The 24,409-nt window shown below is 36.4% G+C and overlaps 1 protein-coding gene across 7 annotated transcripts in view; it reads right to left on the bottom strand.

The window, feature by feature from the left end:
* Positions 1 to 24,409, bottom strand: part of LOC102163334 (uncharacterized) — a 158,769-nt gene that overhangs the window by 60,211 nt on the left and 74,149 nt on the right. For all 7 annotated transcript variants that reach the window (XR_014840413.1, XM_085017116.1, XM_085017139.1 and 4 more), the window contains one exon: positions 417 to 586. Coding sequence is in view for 6 of the 7 variants with exons in the window: in XM_085017116.1 (XP_084873242.1) it covers positions 418 to 586 (169 nt within the window). In the remaining variant the exon portion in view is untranslated. The remainder of the gene's footprint in view (positions 1 to 416; positions 587 to 24,409) is intronic.

Raw genomic sequence — 24,409 nt, forward strand, 5'->3', positions numbered from 1 at the left:
TTGGTTCACTGTTAGTCCTTCTTGGATTGAGTTATTATAGTTTTCCATCGACTTTAATCACAGAGTATGGGTGACAAAGAGAGAAATCCTAAAGGATATCTTATATTCCGGATGTATTACCACCAATATTTAGTTCAGCAGTTGAGTAGCTGTCCACTTTTCATTTGATAGTGACAAAGATCATTTGTTTTACTGAACTTTAGTCTGGCTCCTAACACACACTCACTTTTCCTTTTAATGTAAATGTTTATTTAAAAATACTGTGAAGGAGAAATACGAAAACAAAAAAACAGTTCAAATAGAGAAATAAAGTCTACCAGAAAAAAAAATCCAGAAGGGAAAATATAGGAAATTTACCAATATGTAAATGCAGAACATAATGGCACATTATGTGAACAAAAAGAAGAGACTAGTACCTCACATAGACAGGCAGTCAAGGGAATGTGGGCGGAGTTTGTTGGCTTTGTCTCCAAGGCTGTGACCATGCTCCAGCACTTCCTTCAGTCTATGTAACACAGCAATCAGGGGAAGGGCCGAAGAGTAGATAAGCTGTAAGAACAGCATGAAATGATCCAGAGGAAACAATCTGTACCAGAGAAATAAAACACAAGTTTAGGTGATTCATGTAAAAAGTGGGCCTGTTGAAAAGTCACTTGCATGAAAAATAGGGAGTAGGAAGGTATTTTCTCTTGATTCCTCCAAGAGTTGTTCCTTCAATACCTTCTCTAGGGCAAGTCCAAGGAAAATGACCCCATCCCAGAAGTCTCTGCACCTCAGCCTGGTCTTGGGAAGCCCAGGTAAGATTAAACCAAGGCCTTTTATTTAAAACACTTTCTGGGGCCATTAGTTTATGGTTTTCTTAATCACTGATGGCCTCAACAGAAACATTAGGGTAATTGCTGTTCATGGCAATGAAATACTTTTTTCCATTACTGCTGTGGCCAGCACTGGCTATGACTTTAGTACCAACAGTTCTTTTCCTCCTATTTCCTTGCTAATGTCCAAAGCCAGCTCCTTTCTGTTTGGAAGGTGGCTGTATTTAGGGAAGAGCTCTGAAATGCTTCAACAACTCCAGGAAGCTGAAGACTGGCTTATAACAAAAGAGTTAGTTGCTCCCCTAAGTCCATATGTGCACTTCATTGAAAAATCCTTAGTAAGAACCCAGATGTCAGTTTAACAAGAGTCCCTCATGTTCCATATTGTCCCACCCTCCATATCTGTCAGGTTTCTAATCCTCTACCATACACTGGTAATTTCTGATCAGTGTGGCCTGTTTTCAGCAAGAATCTTCTTAGGTTTATTCAGCCAGAACCCCCACGCACACTTGACACATCCTCTTATATTAGTCCATGCACTGGCCCTCACAAGACTCCTTAGCAATAGATTACAACTTGCCCATGCAATATTTGGAATTGAGCTCATTGTAAACTGAGGTCCCTTCTCCCCTAGTGAATAGCCCTAAGTAAAAATTTATTTTACTTCTTAAACTGCTGCCCAGAAATGATTTATCTTTGACATATGGTACTGCAAATCAGACAGGATCAGACTCATAAATGGACCAGTATACCATTCACCCAGGACCATAACTGTGCACCTCTGAAGACTATCTTTACTATTGACTAACTGATCAGGGATCCACTGGTTATTCCAACTCCTAGCAAATATCCCATACAAATATCCCTTAAAGCTTCCCTTGAAGTTGAAAACAATAGATTTTGCTTCTTTAAGATTTCAGTTCTCTAGAAACTGTGACAGAATCCCAGACAAAAAGAGCCTAGATTACAGTGCCAGGTTTCTCCATCAGAAGCTGGTTCAGAGTCACAGTCAACCATTAGTTGAGTTAGAGTCCAAAGATACTGAGTGCAAGAATCTAGGTTAGACTGCCAGGCCAGCATATATGGGGTTGAGGGTCCCAAGTGTCTCCATTCATAAGTTGAAAGTACCAATAATTAAGAACTTAGGAGCTTCTTCTTGGAGTGAAGAATATATTCTTGAACCCCTGCTGAATATGTTTTCCACTAACTCTTTCTGTTTTATTCTTGGCATTGTTTTACTATGGATTACTTGAAATTTCAATGGCCTCTTTGGCAAATTTAAGGATTCCCCCACACTAGCTTCTCTAAAACCTGTCCCTTCCCATCAGAGCTGATCCTTCTTCCTCCTTTTACTTCTCTAAATCTTTCCTTCAGCTCCCTTGAAACCTTTGTTATGTCCCTTTCAAATGGCTAACACCTCCATCCCTCTCCACCCTGATGGACATTTCCCACCTCAGCTCCTCTGCTCCCTGCAGTCATTTGAACTTGAGGTCCCCAGCCATCCATAGAGAGCTCACAAGGGACTAAGAAACCCCCTTAAGGAACCAACTGTGACTGAAAAGAGAAGAAAAGGCTGTTTGAAAACAGAATTAAGTGCTTTACCTATTCAGATAGGGTTTCAAGATGCCCAGGGAGCAGTTAGATATCTCCTCAGTTACTGATCTTAAATTGAGTCCACAGTCATCATCAGATTGTATGTCAGGTCAAAAGAATATCATAAAGGTCTCCTCCATAACAATTCAGATGAAAATATAAGGTAGAGATAAAACTGTTTGATTATATCATGTTTTACTTCCTAAGATTTATAATGAAAACTGTAAGATCTCTGTTGGCCTGTCTATTTGTTTATGTATATTATATATGTATGTATGTATACATGCATGTTATGTATACTTGATATTTTTATACCAATGGATGTTATTACTAAATTTATAAAATTCCATAAAGGAATTTTACTTAATTAACCTTAGAGATAAATGAGCACTTCTATAAATTAAGCATTCCTAAAACTATATGAAATATGGGAACACATTCAATTTTTAAAAGTCCACATGACCCAGAACAATCTTTGGTAGACAAAGCTATATTTTAAGATTGTTCATAAAATAAAACGGGTGTAACTTCCAAGTTGTCAGTTTTAAATATAATGTAGGCACACTATTTTTTCCATCTGCTTTTGCTAGTCAAACTTAAGAGTAAATTATCTTCACTAGATGTTTAGGATTATAGAAGTATAAATCCATCCTAAAAATAAAATGTATAATAATATGAATTGCTTGACACATGTCAAAAACAGTAGATATAAAAAAGAAAAAAGGAAGAACAATATGTTTAAAAATGACATTGTTTTTTTTTGATATTTGATCCTTGCAGAATATACCACCAAAAAAAAAAAAAAACAAACAAAATGATGGCTAAATTTGTTGTTTAGTTCATGAGATATTCATGATCAAATCAAACATAATAATTAACTAGAAGATAATTAAATACATGTAAATAATATAAAATTTATAAATTAACATTTTAGTATGTTTGATGTTTTATGTGATTAATAGTATATTGTATAATAATCAAGTTTTTCATATATCATTATTATAATTATAATAATAAATGTCCACATTTGAAAATAGCGTCACAAATGTATTTGGAGACTTAAGAATTAAAGTGATATGACCTTAAGTTAAAAAAAAGTATACTTATTGACTATCTACATCATTCCCAAATAAGATAAAATGTGAAAGTTTACTTGCAGAACAAAAGTTTATCTCCTGGGCACTTGGATTTTTTAAAGGTTAGAAAAATCTAACTATTTTTGGGTCTGTTAATAAATATCAGAAATTTTACTTTGAAAATACCATATGCATTAGGGAATCTGAAAATGATTATGTTAAATGAAATAATAGGAGTTCCCGTCGTGGCGCAGTTGTTAACGAATCTGACTGGGAACCATGAGGTTGCAGGTTCAATCCCTGGCCTTGCTCAGAGGGTTAAGGATCTGGCATTGCCGTGAGCTGTGGTGTAGCTTGTAGACACAGCTCAGATCCCACGTTGCTGTGGCTCTGGCGTAGGCTGGCAGCTATCGCTCTGATTAGACCCCTAGCCTGGGAACCTCCACATGCCACAGGAGCAGCCATAGAAAATGCAAAGAGACAAAAAAAAAAAATGAAATAACACATAAAAATTACATACTGTGTGATTCCATGAATATAAATTTAGAAAATGCAAATTTAACCTATATAGTGGGAAGCAGATCAGTGTTTGCAAGAGGATGAGAACTTAGAAGGCAAAGAGGATCAATCGCCAAGGGTCACAATGAAATTTGGGGGGAGACTGCATGGTCGTTGTCTTGAGAGCAGGGATGATTTCTGAGTATACAAGTCAAATTTTTCAAATTAAAATCTAATTATGGGGAAAACAGGCATATGCCTCTAGAAAATTATTAAATAATATATTCATAAACTTGCTACAGAATAATATTATTTGGCCAGAGTTAACAATTACTTACTTCCTGTTTTTTTTCCATAGAAGAAATGTGACAGGTTTTGAGAAATTCTCATCATATATGTATATGAAAATAGTAGGACTAATAAGGGCAAAGAAAAACTAAAACTCTGTAAGCAAAGAAAGTAAGATGTGTTTTTGATAAAGAATAGAATGGAGGGTGTGTTTTTGTAAATGGAAACAAGTAATTTTGTCCTAAAGCAGAATGATTAATATTCCAAAATACAAAAGAAGAAACACAAAAGAGAGCAATAAAATTGATTTTTTTAAGTTGTATAAAGTTTGTAGGAATATAATCCTGAAAAGGAATCTTATAATATATGGTCAAATATGGCTAATTTGAATGAATTTATTTATGAGTTTTTTAAATCAATTTTTAAAATCAAATTCTAATTTTGATGCAAAATCAGAATTGAGTTCTGCTGTGGAAACAAAGTTTCCTTGGACTTCAGGTCTAAATTAAAAATAAATTGAAAAAAAAAGTTTCTCCTTTACATTTTAAGTATTCTGCTTGGGAAACCAAGATTTTATGTCTTAAAAAGTAATTTTCTCTCCTCATACTGTCTTTATCATTCCTTTGATTACTCAATAAAATAGCTTTATCAACATTAATAGAGATACATTTTTACAGCTATGTAATTTTCTTCATTTCTTTTTGATTGTCACTTGGTTTCATAGTTATCTGTGGTCCTATTTAGTCAAGTATCCAATCCTTTTTGACAGTATTGACAACTTCTGAAAATCAATATTTTAAGGAAGTCCTTTTACTCCAAACTGATGTAAGATTTCCCAGAGTATCCCTGGAAAATCGCTAAGAATTTGTCTTTCCCTACAAATACATAAAAAAAGAAATAATGTAAAATGATTCTTATGTTCTTTTCAATTGTGCATGGAATATTATCTATGATTGATCATATACCTGGGCACCAAACTAACCTAAATATGAGAGTACAGAGATTATTTCAAGCATCTCCTCCGACCACAGTGGCAAAAAAATAGAAATCAACTGCAGGAAAAGAAATGAGGGGGAAAAAGACTACATGAAGACTAAACAATGTGCTACTAGAACAAACAAAAAAAAAATGGGTAAATGAGGAAATCAAAAAGGAAGTTAAAAATACATTGAGACAAAAGAAAAAGAAAACAGAACCATACAATATCTATGCGATAATGCAAAAGCAGTTCTTAGAGGGAAGTTCACAGAGAAACAGGGCTTCCTCACAAAAGAAGAAAAATCTCAAACAGTTTAACATAGCTCCTAAAAGAATTAGAAAAAGAACAAATAAAACATAAAGTCAGGAGAAAGATGGGAATAATAAAGATCAGAGAGAAATAAATAAAATAGTAATTAAACAAACAATAGAAAAAAAAAATCGACACAACCAAGAGATGGGTCTTTGAAAGGGGAAACAAAATTCAAATCTCTAGCCAGGCTCACCAAGAAGAAAAAAGAGAAACTCCAAATAAACAAAAGAAATGAAAAAGGATAAACTTCAATGGAAATTGCAAAAATACATAAAATGAGAATACTGTGAATAATTACATGCCAACAAATTTGAAAACCCAGAAGAAATAAAAACATTTCTAGAAATATATAGTCCACAAAAATTGAATCAAGAAATAATTTGGAGATAAATCACTAAAATTGAAATAGAATATACAGTTTTTTTTAGTTTTTATTTATTTTTTATTTTTTATTATTTTTGCCCACTGTACAGCATGGGGATCAAGTTATACTTACATGTATACATTTTTCCCACCCTTTGTTCTGTTGCAATATGAGTATCTAGACATAGTCTCAATGCTACTCAGCAGAATCTCATTGTAAATCTATTCTAAGTTGTGTCTGATAAGCCCAAGCTCCTGATCCCTCCCACTCCCTCCCTCTCCCCCCTGGGCATGCACAAGTCTATTCTCCAAGTCCATGATTTTCTTTTCTGAAGAGATGTTCATTTGTGCTGGATATTAGATTCCAGTTATAAGTGATATCATACGGTATTTGTCTTTGTCTTTCGGACTCATTTCACTCAGTATGAGAGTCTCTAGTTCCACCCATGTTGCTGCAAATGGCATTATGTCATTCTTTTTTATGGCTGAGTAGTATTTCATTGTGTATATATACCACTTCTTCTGACTCCAATCATCTGTCGATGGACATTTGGGTTGTTTCCATGTCCTGGCTATTGTGAATAGTGCTGCAATGAACATGTGGGTGCATGCGTCTCGTTTAAGTAGTTTTGTCCGGATATATGCCCAAGAGTGAGATTGTGGGGTAATATGGAAGTTCTATGTATAGCTTTCCAAGGTATCTCCAAACTGTTCTCCATAGTGGCTATACCAGTTTACATTCCCACCAACAGTGCAGGAGGGTTCCCTTTTCTCCACACTCCCTCCAGCACTTGTTATTTGTGGACTTATTAATGAGGGCCATTCTGATTAGTGTGAGGTGGTATCTCATGGTAGTTTTGATTTGCATTTCTCTAATAATCAGTGATGTTGAGCATTTTTTCATGTGTTTGTTGGCCATCTGTATATCTTCTTTGGAGAAATGTCTATTCAGGTCTTTTGTCCATTTTTCCATTGGGTGATTGGCTTTTTTGCTGTTGGGTTGTATAAGTTGCTTGTATATTCTAGAGATTAAGCCCTTATCCATTGCATCGTTTGAAACTATTTTCTCCCATTCTGTAAGTTGTCTTTGTGTTTTCTTTTTGGTTTCCTTTGCTATGCAAAAGCTTTTCAGTTTGATTAGGTCCCATTGGTTTATTTTTGCTCTTATTTATGTTGCTTTGGGAGACTGACCTGAGAAAATATTCATGAGGTGGATGTCAGAGAGTGTTTTTTGTCTATGTTCTCTTCTAGGAGATTGATGGTGTCCTGTCTTCTCTTTAAGTCCTTCAGCCATTTTGAGTTTATGTTTGTGCATGGTGTGAGGGTGTGTTCTAGTTTCACTGCTTTGCATGCAGCTGTACAGGTTTCCCAGCAATGCTTGCTGAATAGACTTTCTTTTTCCCATTTTATGTTCTTACCTCCCTCGTCAAAGATTAATTGACCATAGGTGTCAGAATATATAATTTAAAAAAAATCCCTAGAAGCAAAAGTCCAAGGCCAGATGGTTTGATTTGGAGTGGATAAGAAATGAGATCCCCTTTTATTTCTTTTTGTTTGTTTGTTTTTTGCCATTTCTAGGGCAGCTCTCATGGCATATGGAGGGAATTCTACCAAACATACAAAGAATATATTGTACCCATACTTGTCAAACTGTTCCAAAAGACTGCAGAGGTGGAACACTCTGAAAGATACCTCATGAAGCTAAATTCACCTTAATAACAAAACTAAAGATACAACCATAAAAAAACTATAGGCCAATATATTTGATGAATATAGATACAAAAATTCAAAAAAAATTTTACCAAACAGAATCCAACAGCAGACACACACACACAGAAAGTTCATACACCACAACCAAATGAGATTGATCCCAAGTTCAAAAGGATGCTTAAACATATGCAAACTGGTCAATGTAGGGGTCTTGCTGTGGTGTAGTGGGTTCAGAAAATGACTGAACTGGCTCAGGTTGCTGCAGAGGTGCAGGTTCAATCCCTTGCCTGGCACAAAAGGTTAAAGGATATAGCATTGCCAGAACTGCAGCATAATTTACTGGTTTAGCTTGGACTCAATCTCTGGCCAGGAAATTCCATATGTCATTGGTGCAGCCATTTAAAAAATAAGTAAATGAGTAAATAAACAAACCACATTAACAAAAGAAAAGTCAAAAACCACATGATCATCTCAAAAGATGCATAAAAGGCACCTGACAAAATTCAACATCCATTCATGATAAAAACATGAACACCTCTTACCAAAGTGGGTATAGAGGGAAGCCATCTCAACATAATATGTTTATAATAAACCCACAGCCAATATAATAGTCAATGGAGAAAAGCTAAAACCCTTCTCTCCAAAATCTGGAACAAGACAAGGATGCCCATTCTCACCACTTTTCTCCAATAAAATATTGGAAGTCCTAGCCAAAGCTATCAGACACAAAGAAATAAAAGGTATCCAAATTAGAATAGAAGAGGTAAAATTATCATTGTATGTGGATGAGATGTTACTATATATAGAAAACCCTAAAGATTCCATGGAAAATATAGTAGATGTGATCAATACACTCAGCAAAGTGCAAGATATTTTCAGAAATTGGTTGCAGGATACAAGAATAACTTTCAGAAATTGTTTGCATTTTTGTACAGTAATGATGAAATATCAGAAAGGTACTGTAAAAATAAACAAAGTTTAAAGTATTACCAATAAAAAAATAAACAAATGAGTCCTAATCAAACTTACAAGCTTTTCACACAGCAAAGTAAATCATAAAAAAACCTAAAAATCATTCTACTGTTTGAGAGAAAATACTTACAGATGATGCAACCAACAAGGAAGCAGGATAATGGGAGAAAAAAGTATCTACATATGTATGTATAACTGGGTCTCCATGCTTTACAGTGGGAAAAAATGTGTTGGGGAAAAAACAACTACAAAAAAAGTGAAGTGTATAGATTTATTTTAAAAATAAAAATATACAAACAGCTCATACAATTCAACAACAACAACAACAAACAACCCAATGGAAAATTGGTCAGAAGCCCTAAATAGACATTTCTGCCAAGAGACATATGGATGGTCAGTAAGCTTATGAAAAGATGCTCAACAGCACTACAAATTAGATAAATGCAAATCAAAATGCAATGAGGTACCACCTCACACTGGTCAGAATGGCCATGATTAATAAGGCTATAAGTAACAAATTCTGGAAAAAATGTGGGAAGAGGGAACACTTGTTCACTGCTGGTGGGAATGTAAATTTGTACCACTGCTATGGAGACCAGCATGGAATTTCCTCAGAAAACTAAATATAGAATTATCATATGAGCCAGCAATCCCACTCTGGGTGTATATCTGGAGAAAAATGTAATTCAAAAAGATACATGCATCTCTATGTTCATACCTGCACTATGCCCAATTGCCAGGACATGGAAACAACCTAAATGCACATTGACAGATGAATTAATTAAGAAGCTGTGATATATATATATATATATAATGGAATACTACTCAGCCATAAAAAGAATGAAATTATGGCATTTGTAACAACATCTTTGCAACTAGAGATTATCATACTATGTGAAGTCAGAAGAAGAAAGATATATACCTGATATCACTTATATGTGCAATCTAAAATACGTTATAAATAGGAGTTCCCATCATGGCTCAGTGGACATGAATTTGACTAGTATCCATAAGGATGCAGGTTTGATCTCTGGACTTGCTCAGTGGGTTAAGGATCCAGCATTGCCATGAGCTGTTCTGTAGGTCTCAGACATGGCTCAGATTTGGTATTGCTATTTTGGTATTGCTATTGCTTTGACCCATAGACTTGGAACCTCCATATGCTGCAGGTGCAGCCCTAAAAAGAAAAAAAATATATGGCACAAATGAAATTATGTACAAAACAGAAATAGATTCACAGATGTAGAGAACAGACTTATGGTTGCCAAAGGTATGGGAGGAGGGAGTGGATGGCCTTGGGTTTGGGGTTAGTAGATGCAAACTATTACATTTAGGGGAGTCCCCATTGTGGCTCAGCAGAAATGAATCCAACTAGTATCAACACCTGGCCTTGTTCAGTGGGCCGAGGATCTGGTATTGCCATAAGCTATTGTGTAGATCATAGACATGGCTCAGATGTTGTGGTTGTGGCATAGGCCAGCAGCTATAGGTCCAATTAGAGCCCTAGCCTGGGAATTTTGATATGTGATGTGTGCGGCTCTAAAAATGCAAAAAAAAAAAAAACACTATTATATTTAGAATTGATAAAGAACAAAGTCCTACTATATAGCACAGTGAACTATTTCCAGTCTCCTGAGATAGACCATTATGGAAAAGAACATGTATATAGATACATCTATCTACCTGACAGAGAGATAGATATATCTGAGTTACTTTACTGTACATCAGAAACTGGGACTACACTGTAAGTCAACTGTAATATTTTTTAAATATTCAAAAAACACAAAAAGAGGTATCATTTTAAAAAGCTCAGGAAAATATACTCAACATTTCTAATTTTTAGAGAAATGGAAATCAAAACTACACTGAGGTACCACCCTGCAGTGGTCTGAAAGGTCATCATCAAAAAGTCTACAAATAGATGCTGGAGAGGGTGTGGAGTAAAGGGAACCCTCCTACACTGATTGTATATTGGTGCAGCCACTATGGGGAACATTATGGAAATTCATAAAAAATAAAAAGAACTACCATATGATCCAGAAATTCCACTCCTGTGCTTATATACAGAGGAAGCCATAACAGGAAAAGATACATGCATCCCAATGTTCATTGCAGTGTTATTTACAATTGCCAAGACATGCAAGCAACCTAAATATTCTCCAACAGAGGAATAAAGGTGTGATAGATATAGATATACAGATATAAATGGAATATCAATCACATAAAAGAATGAAATTGTGCCATTTGCAGCAACATGGATGGACCTAGATATTTTCATACTTAGCAAAGGAGTTACCTGGTGGCTCAGCAATTAAGGATCTTACATTGTCACTGCTGTGGTAAAAGTTTAATCCCTTGCCTTGGAACTTCCACATGTCACAGGCATGAAAAAAGAAACCAAAAACTAACAGAAAAAAAAACAAACAACAATTAAAAATTCCCCCATACTAAGTGAAGTTGGACAGAAAAAGACAAATATCATATGTTATCACTTATATGTGGAATCTTAAAAAATGATACAAGTGAAACAACTTAAACAGTAACAGACTCACAGACATAGAAAACAAACTAATGGTTAACAATGGAGAAAGGTGGCTGGGAAGTGATGGATTGGGAACTTGGAATTGGCATATGCACACTATTGTATATGGAATAGATGATCAACTGGGACCTGCCATATAGCACAGGGAAATCTACTCAATGTTGTCTGATAACCTATATGGGAATGGGTATGTGTATATGTGTGCATAAATCACTTTTCCATAGAGTAGAAAAAACAGAACATTGTCAATCAACTATACCTCAACATTTTTAAAGGAAAAATACAAAGAACAAAGGATGACCTTAGGGACCCAATTTTTACAAAGTCCTCTTGCTAATTCTGGACTTTATTTGGATTACTGGTTTCCTCAACTTAGAAGGGAGCAAATGGTGTTACTTTCTAGCAGGTCCAGGAATCTCAGAATATCTGGGAAATGTGTAGAAGGGAGGAATTCACTTAAGTCTGTAATTAATGCAAGCAAAAATCTAGTGGTGAATTCTGGGCTTGGCTTCATAGCTTCCAGAGTTTTTTACAAGTCTAATCTGAGATGCCTTATAAAAGTTCCAACAAAGAAAACTCAAGAGACCTTGTGCTTAATCACTACACTTGCTGCACTTATGTAAATATTCAGACTAAGTTCAATGAGACCAGACTTATTCTACAAATTAGTCCATGATTCTCTTAGATAAAAGAGGTAGTTATCTCTCCTTTATCTAAGAGAATAAGAGGTAGTGGATAAAAATGTGAACACTAAAATGTGAACACTAAAAATGTACTAAAATCGTGGATTCCATCTTGCATGTATTAGCAATCCCTAACGAATACAGAATTTGGAATTTCTTCCAATATCTGACTAAAACTCTCTAAATTAGAATTTCCAATTTTTCTATCTTATGTCTTGGATTCATTGTGAAACAAAATTGCCCTTTTCCCAAAGCCCTGCAAGTTGAAGCCAGAGATTGTATTATAACCTTCAAGGAACTCATAACCTATCATGAGTGGGAAACCTTTGTGCCCACTGCTGTGTGGGACACTCAGGAAATTCACTAGAATACCTGATGCCATCAAGACAGGTATTCAAACTGAAAACTGAGAAAACTATTAAACTGCCACTGCTGCCCTCATTCCACTATCTAAAGATATCTTGAGCCCAGCATCTTATTTATTGGTTGCCCTCTGGATACAGAACTTTTTCCCCCATTATTACTCTTTGTTTTTCTTTGCTTTTCTTAGAAACTAATCTTCCATTAAATCCTGAATGGCTATCACTCTCCAACAAAGACTCCTACTGAGTCTCCGTAGATGACTGAACTGGTCCTTAACACAGTGTGAACTTACATTATTCAAAGAAAAGAAGAATATCAAAAATCCATTTCTTTTTTCCTTGAACAAGAATAAGGCTAACGTAGATTAGCAGGTTCACCAAATTTATTCAGACCCCCTGAAACTTCTCCTTGCCCCATATGATCACTTCCTTATAAAATCTTTAGCAAGAGTCCTGCTGAGTGAGTTTTTGCAAGTTCTTCATTCTCCATATCTGATGACCCTCAATATCTACTCAGGTTTCTGATATTCCACCAGGTGATATATGATCAGTCTGAAGTGTATGCAGCAAAAATACTATATGTCTGTCTACCAAGAAAGTCCTTTACCCTGATGCTTCCTATTAGTGATATGCCATCCAGTGACCCCCTTACCAAGTTCCTTGAGTATAAATTCCCTATTCCCAATTCTCTATGCTTAATTGAGCCCAGTTCTATATTGAATCTTTTTTCTTATTACCATGGTTCAGAGTAAATATGTATTTACTACATTAAATATTGTCCAGTTACAATTTTCCTCTGGCAGTAACCAGAGCTCCATTATCCCAGATCTATGTTGAATAGTAGTGGCAAGAGTAGATATCCTTGTCTTGTTTCTGACCTCAGGGGGAATTTTTCAGCTTTTCACCATTGAGAATGATGTTCGCTGTGGGTTTGTCATGTATGGCCTTTATTATGTTGAGGTAGGTTCCCTCTATGCCCACTTTCTGAAGGATTTTTATCAGAAATGGGCATTGGATTTTGTCAAAGTCTGTTTCTGTGTCTATTGAGAGGATCATGTGGTTTTTATTCTTCAGTTTGTTAACGTGGTATATCGCACTGATTAATTTGTGGATATTGAAGAACCCTTGCATCCCTGGGATAAATCCCACTTGATCATGATATACAATCCTTTTAATGTATTGTTGGATGTGGTTTGCTAGTATTTTCTTGAGGATTTTTGCATCTATGTTCATCAGTGAAATGGGCCTATAATTTTCTTTTTTTGTGTGGTATCTTTGTCTGGTTTTGGTATCAAGGTGATAGTGGCATCATAAAATTAGTTTTTCAGAACGAGGGTTGTTAGCTCTTCTCTAAATGTTTGATAGAATTTGCCTCTGAAGCCATCTGGTCCTGGACTTTTGTTAGTTGGAAATTTGTTAATCACAGTTTCAATTAAAGTTTTTATGATTCATCCATATTTTCTATTTTATCTTGGTTTAGTATTGGAAGATTGTACTTTTATAAGAATTTATACATTTCTTCTAGGTTTTCCATTTTATTGGTGTATTGTTGCATATAGTATTGTCTTATAATCCTTTGTATTTCTGTAATCTCCATTGTTACTTTTCCTTTTTCATTTCTAATTTTATTCATTTGAGTCTTCTCTCTTTTTTTTTCTTGATAATTCTGGCAAAGGATTTATCAATTTTGTTGATCTATTCAAAGAACCAACTTTTCATTCTACTTATCTTTTCTATGGTTTTTTTCATTTCTATTTCATTGATTTCTGCTCCAGCCACAGCAATCAGAGAAGTAAAAGAGATAAAAGGAATCCAATTTGGAAAGGAAGAAGTAAAACTATCACTATTTGCAGATGACATGATACTATACCTAGAGAATCCTAAAGACTCTACCAGAAAACTGTTAGAGCTCATCCATGAATTTGGCAAAGTCGCAGGAGACAAAATTAATACACAGAAAATGACTGCATTTCTATATACTAACAACGAAAGATCAGAAAGAGAAATTAGGGAAGCAATGCCATTTGCCATCACATCCAAAAGACTAAAATACCTAGGAGTAAACCTACCTAAAGAGACACAAGACCTGTACTCTGAAAACTTTAAGACACTGATGAAAGAAATCAAAGATGACACAAATAGATGGAAAGACATACCATGCTCTTGGATTGGAAGAGTCAATATTATCAAAGTGACTATACTACCCAAGGCAATCTACAGATTCAGTGCAATCCCTATCAAATTACCAAGGACATTTTTCACAGAACTTGAACAAAATATGTTAAAGTTTGCTTAGAAGCACAAAAGACCCAGAATAGCCAAAGACATCCTGAAAAAGAAAAACAGAGCAGGAGGAATCAGGCTCCCAGGCTTCAGACTATACTCCAAAGCAACAGTCATCAAAACCATATGGTACTGGCACAAAGGCAGAAATATAGATCAGTGGAACAGGACAGAAAGCCCAGAACTAAACCCACACACCTAGAGCCAACTAATCTATGACAAAGGAGGTAAGAAGATACAGTGGAGAAAAGACAGTCCCTTCAATAAGTGGTACTGGGAAAACTGGACAGCCACATGGAAACGAGTGAAGTGAGAACACTCCCTAACACCATACACAAAAATAAACTCAAAGTGGATTAAAGATCTAGATATAAGACCAGACACTATCAAACTCTTAGAGGAAAACATAGGCCAAACTCTCTCTGACATAAATGACAGCAACATCTTCTCAGATCCACCCCTTAGAGTAATGACAGTAAAATCAAAAATAAACAAATGGGACTTAAATTAAACTTAAAAGTTTCTGCACAGCAAAGGAAACCCTAAACAAAATGAAAAGACAACCCACAGAATGGCAGAAAAATCTTTGCAAATGAATCAACTGACAAGGGATTAATCTCCAAAATTTATCAACACCTCCTACAGCTCAATACCAAAAAAACACAAACAACCCCATCAAAAAATGGGCAGAAGATCTAAACATACAATTCTCCAAAAAAAAAGACATACAGAATGCCAAAAAAAAAAACCACACGTAAAGATGTTCAACATCACTCATTATTAGAGAAATGCAAATCAAAACCTTTGATTTTGAGGTACCACCTTACACCAGCCAGAATGGCCATCATCAAAAAGCCTACAAACACTAAGTGCTGGAGAGGGTGTGGAGAAAGAGGAACCCTATTACACTGGTGGTGGGATTATACATTGGTGCAACCACTGTGGAAAACAGGATGGAGATGCCTCAGAAAACTAAACATAGAACTACCATTTGATCCAGCAATCCCACTCCTGGGCATCTATCCAGAGAAAGCCATGACGCACAAAGACACATGTACTCTGATGTTTATTGCAGCACTATTTTAAATAGCCAAGACATGGAAACAACCTAAATGTCCATCAACAGAGGAGTGTATCAAGAAGATGTGGTACATATACACAATGGAATATTACTTGGCCATTAAGAGGAACAAAATACTGGCATTTTTAGCCACATGGATGGACCTAGAAATTACCATGCTAAGTGAAGTCAGCCATACAATGAGACACCAACATCAAATGCTTCCACTGTTATGTGGTATCTGAAAAAAGGACACAATGAACTTCTTTACCAAACAGATACTGACTCACAGACTTTGAAAAACTTTCGGTTTCTAGTGGAGAGAGGTTGGGGGGGGATGCACTGGGGTTGTGGGATGGAAATCCTATAAAATTGGATTGTGATGATCATTGTACAACTATAAATGTAATAAATTCATTGGGTAATAATAAGAAATAACTAAGAGCTCCCTAGTCACCCTCTACATGGGACAGTATAACACACCCATGTAAGGAATATGTTGCCTCTGATATCCAAACTTCCCTATGTGTTTTCCCTGTTTGTTTTAGGAGGGGCCAGATCAAACAACTTATCTGGCCCCTTAAAAAGGACATCTAAACGTGCTCCACATCTTTGAACCCACAGCAATGTCAGTGCAGTTCAGCAAGTTCACTGAATGATATTTGAATTTTCTCCACCCTCTGACATGCAGATGTCTTACAATTAAGTCTGGTGTAGGTGCTATGTCTCCTCTCTGTGTACAGTCAGAATAATTTCATAACATAATGCATCAGTGTAATGGAGGGCCAGTGTGCTATCTCATGGAAGGGAGAGGTAATTGCCATTCCTGGAAACTCAACAGTGACACAAGGATGGGGAAAATGCTACTAGTGGGCTCTTTGACAAGGGATGCATTTGCCAGGTCAATGATGGAATGTTGTATATCAGGGTAATATTTACAAATATAGCGATAAAGCCACATCTGGTACCGTAGCTGCATTACTACATTAACATCACAATCATCTACTATCATTCCTTAATACATTTGTCTTCTGCCCAGGCCAAAGAGAAGAGTTGGGGAGGGGGGTTAAGTATTGGCTCCTTAAAGTCAATTTTAGTTCCTAGTGCTCTTGGGCCATATCTGATTCAATGCAAATCACTCTCAAATATAAAATCCTAGTCAAAGCCTTTTCAATTGTGTCCTCCTGCAATTAAATGATATTTTATTGACCTTATTCAAATTATTATAGGGCCATAAATATAAGAATTAAAATTATGGAAGTATCAAGCAGGGAGAGAGGGCAAATTTTGAAACTCTGTTCACAAAGGGATACTTTACTTAATTGCTGTACTTTACAAAAAGGTTTAAGAAAAGTTTCCTTCAGCTCATAAAAAAAATTAAAAAGCAATGTTTCAAATAAAATAGCCATGTTTAAAATTTTTATGTAGTACATTTGATAATGGATATTAGCTATGTCTGTAGCATGAAACATTTTAACGCAATATCCTCAAGTGTATTGACAAATTTATCATTTCTGATTTGACAATGCACCCCATGTAATTTAACATACAAAAATAAAACAAATTATTTTACAATCTCTCTTTTACAAGATAAGATACATAGGGAGTTCCTGGTGGTCTACTGGTTAAAGACTCAGCATTTTGATTGCTGCAACTTGGGTTCAAGCCCTAGCCTGGGAAATTTCACATGCCACAGGTGTGTTAAAAGAATGGTAAGATGCAAATACTTTAAGATTTTAAGGGGCAATCTGGAAATTCTTAAAGTTAGATTGAGGTCCAAAAAAGACTCCATTTAAGTTTTTAGGGGGAAATTGTCAAAATATCAAAAGGTTGGACACCTCACAAAATAGAATCACTATGAGAAAAGTTTCAGGATTACAGAGGAGTAAGATGTGGCACTAACCTTCTTCCAAAAACACATAAAAAATATATACATGTGGGTGACTCACACAGAACATCTACTGAATGCTGGCAGAAGACCTTAAACATCCCAAAAGAGCAAGAAACCACCCATATAACAAGGTAGAAGAAAAGAAGAGAGAGAGATAGAAGGAATTAGGACAGGACTAGCATTCCTGAGCAGGATCTGTGAAGGAGGAAAGGAACTCACACCTTGGGAAGCCACCTATCCCATGGGAAGATCAGCCAATATGGAGAGACTTCAAAGTCATGGAGGAAAGCACAGAAGCTGGGCTAGCAGAACAAAACAGAGTGAGAGCCTCATAGACAATCTGTACCCAGTCCCCCAGACACCACAGCCTGAGGATGCTCAGGCAGGGGCTAGGCAATGAAACACAGCTTTGGAGGTGGCAGGGAGAAACAACAGCAGTCATCTCAAGCACCAGAGGAGGGTAAGGCCTGCCATTCTATGGGTCTGTGAACAGGCACCACCTGCAGCCCCAGTCACCTCAGAGGTTGGCAAAGAAGAGGGCACTGCAACTGAGTACCACCCATTGTTTCTTTCACTCCCCTGGGAACACACCTGCCAAATGCTGCCACTGCCAAATGCTCTGGGTGCTGCCTATACAAGCCTGATCACTGTCACTTCCTAGGGCTCTGTAACTAGGAGCAACCTGTGCAGCACCTCCTGCAAGGCTAAGTGGGACAAGGCGCTTCTTGTGCGGTCTACAGGTGGCAGGGTCAAACCATGGCACTTATCTCTGACTCTAGAGGTGGTCATGGACTGTCACCACTATGGGTCTGAGGAAAGGCACCCCTTACAGTCCCAATCACCTCAGAGGGCACCAAAGAGCATGACATTGTGACTGAGCACCACCTGTTGTTGCCCTCACTCCCCTGGGAACTCACACGCTCCAGCACTGCCACTGCCAAATGCTCTGGGTACTACCTATATCTGCCTGAGGCTCATTAATACTTCCCAAGGTCCAGAATTTAGGAGTGGCCTGTGCCACCTTTCCACACATCCTTGCTACTGTAAAGAGTCCAGGAACAAGGCACTGACTACTAGCCCTGCCCATTGCCTCCTTCTCCCAGAAAACACACACAACACCCTATGAGGGGATAACAGCATGCTCACACTGAGGAAAAAGATAGTAAATATCCAAACTCCCACTCCAAAATATAGAAAATAAGCCCACACAAAATACAAAGGGGTGCTCTCACATATAGCCCTCCAGGACTACAGTAGTTGATTTCACTAAAATCACAGGAAAATAAAAATATAAGCAAAATGAAGAAGCTCAGTAACCATTCCCAGTTAAAAGAACAGGAGAATTCAGCTGAAGCAGCAAAAAATAAAACAGACTTCTACAGTCTAATAGACACTAAGTTCAAAAAGGAAATATTGAAAATAGTGAAGCAATTAAGGGTGAATATGGGGAAATTAAGAGCAGATATAAACAGTAGTGGAGACTATTCACACATATAAAGAAGAGCAAAGAAAATTATAAAATTATTTTGAGGAGACACAAATTGAGTTAAAGGCACTGAAGAAGAGAATGCATAATGCAGAGGAATGAGTTAATGACTTGGAAGATAGAACAATGGAAAAAAATCATCCAATCAAAACAGCAGACAAAAAACCAAATGAAAAAACATGAAAGCAACGTAAGAGATCTATGAGCTAATATAAAGCCAGGATAATCTCTATATATTATAAATTCTAGAAGGATAAGTAAAAGAAAAAGGGACTGAAAATATATTTGAGGGGCACCACTTGCATCCCCAATCACCTCAAGGGGACCACAAAAGAGGGCATTGTGACTGAACACCACGTGTTGATGCTCTTGCACCCCTAGGAACACACCAGCCCTGCTGCTCCCACTGCTGAATGCTCTGGGCAGTATCAACAGGCCTAATCTCTGTCACTTCCCAGGATCCTGCAGCTAGGAACAGCCTGTAGAGCACCTCCTGTGTGGCCTAAGTGAGACTGGGTGCTTCATGAATGGTCTAAAGGAGGTGGGGGCAAACCACTGCAATTATCACTACCCCAGAGGTGGTCATAGCCTGCTAGAACTAGGATCCCTGAACAGGCACCACCTAAGTTTCCAATCAACTCAGAGGAAGGTATTGCAATTGAACACTAGGTGTTGTTGCTCCACTCCCCTGGGAATTCACACACACTGCTGCTGCTACTGCTAAATGGTCTAGTCACCTCGTATATCTGCCTAGAGGTCATTATCACTTCCCAGGTCCCTGCAACTAGGAGTACCCCATGCCACCTTCCTGTAGGTCCTTGCTGCTGTTCAGAACCCAGTGAGAGGGCATTGTCTGCTGGACCTATCCATTGCCTCCTTCTCCTTGAAAACACACTGAGCATCCTAGGAATAACAGTCTGTTCACACCAAAGAAAGAGACAGCAATTCAAACTCCCACACCAAAAAGTAATCGTAACCCATCAAAAAATACAAAGGGGTGCATTGGCGTAGAAGTAGCCTTACAAGACTACAGTTGGGCTCCCCCAAACTCACAGAAAAAGAAAAACAGAGGCAAGATAAAGAAGCTCAGAAACCATTACCAATTAAAGGAACAGGACAATTCACCTAAAGCAGTGAACAATGAAACAAACATCTACAGTCTGACAAACACTGAGTTCAAAGGCGAGATAGTGAAAATATTGAAGGAATTACTGAAGGAATTAAAGCCGAATATAAGGAACTAAGAGTGGATATGAACAGTAATGCAGATTTCCTTAGAAAGGAACTAGAAAATATAAGGAGGAACCAAGAAAAATTGGAAAATTCATTTGCAGAGATGCAAACTGACTGAAAGCACTAAAGAGCAGAATGAATAATGCAGAGGAATGAATTAATGACATGAAAGATAGAACAATGGAAATCACCCAATCAGGACATCATATAGAAAAACAAATGAAAAACATGAAAGCTATATAAGAGATCTATGGGATAATATAAAGCAGGCCAATCTATGCATAACAGGAATTCCAGAAGGAGAAGAAGAAGAATAGGGGATTGAAAATATAGTTGAAGAAATTATCACTGGAAACTTTCCAAATCTAAAGGAAACTAATGTCAAGATACAGGAAGCACAGAAGGGCCCAAACAAATTGAACCCAAACAGGCCCACATCAAGTCAAATTGTAATAAAAATGGCAAAAGTTAAAGATAAAGAGTGGATTCCAAAGGCAGCAAGAGAAAAGCAAAGTGTTAATTATAAGGGAACCCCCATAAGGTGATCAGCTGATTTCCCTGCAGAAATACTACAGGCCAGAAGAGAAGGACAAAATAAATTTAAAGTGCTGAAAGGAAAAAAAAAATTGCAATGTAGAATACTCTATCCACCAAGAATATCATTTAAAATAGAAAGGAAAATAAAGAATTTCCCCAACAACAACAACAACAAAAGCCAAAAGAGTACAGCAATACTAAACCCTTTCTAAAAGATATACTGAAAGGACTTCTCTAAATTAAAAAAAAAGTAAGAAAAATTAGGATGGAAGTAACCACAATTGGAAAACAATCACTTAAACAAGCCAGCATATAGACCTAAACATGAACAAGTTAAAAAGAAAAAAAAAATCATCAAAATCATACACTGTGGGGAAGAAATGTAAGAAAATATAAATTCTTTTTTTTATTTTGATGATGTGTTTGAGCTTTTATGACTATCATATAAAAGGAAGCAGATATCATTTAAAAGGAAGGGGTTAACATAGTTAAAAAAAAACAGAGTACCTGAGAAACAGAATGTTACATTCACAAACACAGCAAAGAAAATTATTCAAGCATAAAATAAATGGAAACCATCCAACCAAAAAAAAAAAAAAAAAAAGAAAGAAAAAAGAAACAGAATAACTGGAAAACAAAGTTTAAAAGGGCAATAAATACACATCTATAAAAAATCACCTTAAATGTCAGTGGACTGAATGTTCGAATCAAAAGACATGGTGGTGGCCGACTGGATAAAAAAGCAAAATCCTTCAATCTGCTGTCTACAAGAGACTTACCTTAGGGCAACGGACACATATAGATTGAAATGGAGGGAATGGGAAAAGATATTTCATGCTAGTAGACAAGACAGGAAATCAGGATTTGCAATACTGATATAAAAAAATACACTTTAAAATAAAGGCCATAAAGAAAGACAAAGAAGGACAGTATTCAATGGTGAAAGGACTCATTCAAGAAGAGGATATTACAATCATCAATATACATGTCCATAACATAGAAACAACCAGATAAATTAAAAAAATACTAACAGATATAAAAGCAGAAATCGATGGGAATACATTCATAGTAGATGAGGTTAACACCCACACACATCAATAGACAAATCCCTTAGAATAAAAATCAATAGGCAACAAAGATTCTTAAAAAAATAGAAAAATTGGATGTAAACAATATTTTCATTACATTACATCCAAAGAAATCAGAATATATATTCCTCAAAAGTGTACATGGTACATTTACAAGGAACACATAATGGGGCACAAAGCGAACTTAACAAATTTAAGAGTATGGAAAAACTTACAAGTGCCCTATCTGAACAAAATGGCATAAAACTAGAAATTACCCACAGGAAATGAAATGAGAAAAACCTTACTACATGGAGGCTAAACAATATGCTACTAAAAACCCAGTGGATCAATGAGGAAATCAAAGAGGAAATTTAAAAATACCTCGAGACCCATGATAGTGAAGACACAGCCACTCAAAATCTATGGGATGCCACACAAGCAGTGCTTAGTGGGAAATTCATTACTTTACAGGCCTGCCTCAAAAATGAAGAAAACTCTTACAAGGACAACTTAACCCATGACCTAAAGGAATTAGAAAAAGAAGAACAAACAAAACCTAAAGATGAGTGAGGAAATCAATAAAATATAGATTCAAAAAATAATAGAAAACAATCAATAAAACCAAGAGCTGGTTCTTTGAAAAGGTAAACAAAATTCATACACCTCTGGCCAGACTCAAGAAGAAGAAGAGAAGAGAGAAAAAAAAAATAAACAAAATAAGAAATAGAGGGAGAAGTCCCAACGGATACTACAGAAATGCCAAAAAAAGAAAAAACAAAACAAAACAAAACAAAAAACCTTGAGCGAATACTATGAACAATTGTATGCCAACAGAGTTGGCAACCTGGAAGACATAGAGACTGATAGCCTGCAAAAACTGAATCAAGAAGAAACAGATCAGCTGAACAGACCCATCACTAGAAATGAAATTGACCATGTCAAAAAACATTTCGTACAAATAACGGTCCAGGACCAGATGGCTTCACAGGCAAATTTTACCAAACATACAAAGATGAAATTATACCCATCCTCCTTAAACTTTTTCAAAAGGTCAACGAAGAAGGAACACTCCCAACAATATTCTATGTAGTCACCATAACCATAATTCCAAAACTACACAAAGATATTATCAAGAAATAAAACTATAGGCCAATATATTTGATGAAAATATACCAAAACCCTCAACAAAATTTTAGCCAACTGAATCCAACGACATATAAAAAATCTCAAACACCACAATCAGGTGAGTTTCATCCTCCATTCCCAGTGATGGTTCAACCTATGTGCAATCAATGTCACATACCTCATTAATCAAAGAAAAGTCAAAAGCCACATAATCATCTCGATACAGAAAGAGCATTTGACAAAGTCCAACATCCATTCATGATAAACACTCTTACCAAAGTGAGTACAGAGGGAACATACCTCAACATAATAAAAGCCATTTATTATAAACCCACAGCCAATACAATACTCAATGGAGAAAAGCTGAAAGCCTTCCCACTAAAACTGGAACAAGTCAAGGATGTCCACTCTCACCAGTTATTCCACACAGTATTGGAAATCTAGCCACAGCAATCAGACAAGCAAAAGAAACAAAAAGTATCCAAATAGGAAGTGAAGAGGTAAAATTGTCACTGTATGCAGATGACATGATATGATATATAGGCAACCCTAAGAACTCCACACAAAATCTGCATGAACTAATCCACAACTTCAGCAAAGTAGCAGGATATAAGTTTGACATTCAGAAATCAGTTTCATTTCAGTATACCTCCAAAGAACTATTAGAAAAGGAATACAAAAATACAACACTGCTTAAAATTTCACCCCCAAAAATTCAAATACCTGGGAATAAACCTAACCAAGGAGGTGAAAGACTAAGATGGTGAGAACTATAAAGCCATAATCAAGGAAATTAAAGAAGATGTAAAGAAATGTAAAGATATTCCATGTGGCTAGGTTGGAAAAGTTGGTAGGGTAAAAAAGGTCATACTACCCCAAGCAATCTACAGATTCAACACAATCCCTATCCAATTACCCACGACATTTTTAAGAGAACTACAACAAACAATCCAAATGTTTATATGGAACCACAAAAGACCCAGAATTGCCAAAGCAATGAGGAGAAACAAAAACCAAGCAGGAGGCATAGCTCTCCCAGACTTCAGGCAAGATTACAAAGCTACAGTGATCAAGACCGTGTGGTACTGGTAGCAAAACAAACAGACCAACAGAACAGAATAGAGAATCCAGAAATAAACCCAGACACTTATGGTCAATTAATCTTTGACAAAGGAGGCAAAAATATAAAATGGGAAAAAGTCTTTTCAGCAAGTATATCTGGGAAACCTGGACAAATGCCTGCAAATCATTGAAAAGAGAACACATTCTCATGCCATTCACAAAATAACTTCAAGATAGCTCAAGAACTTAAACATAAGAGGAGAAACCATCAAACTCCTAGAAAAGGACATAGGCAAAAGATTCTCTGACATCAACCTTAGAAATGTTTACTCAGGTCAGTCTCCCAAAGCAACAGAAATACAAGCAAAAGTAAACCAAAGGGACCTAATCAAACTGACAAGTTTTTGCACAGCAACAGAAATAAAGAAGAAGAAAAAAAACTTACAGAATGGGAGAAAATAGTTTCAAA

This window comes from Sus scrofa, chromosome 1, assembly GCF_054392235.1.
Source record: "Sus scrofa isolate SSC_HxYL_T2T_F1_AM1 chromosome 1, Sscrofa_HxYL_maternal_Yorkshire_Landrace_v2.0, whole genome shotgun sequence".
NCBI classification, from domain to species: Eukaryota; Metazoa; Chordata; class Mammalia; order Artiodactyla; family Suidae; genus Sus; species Sus scrofa.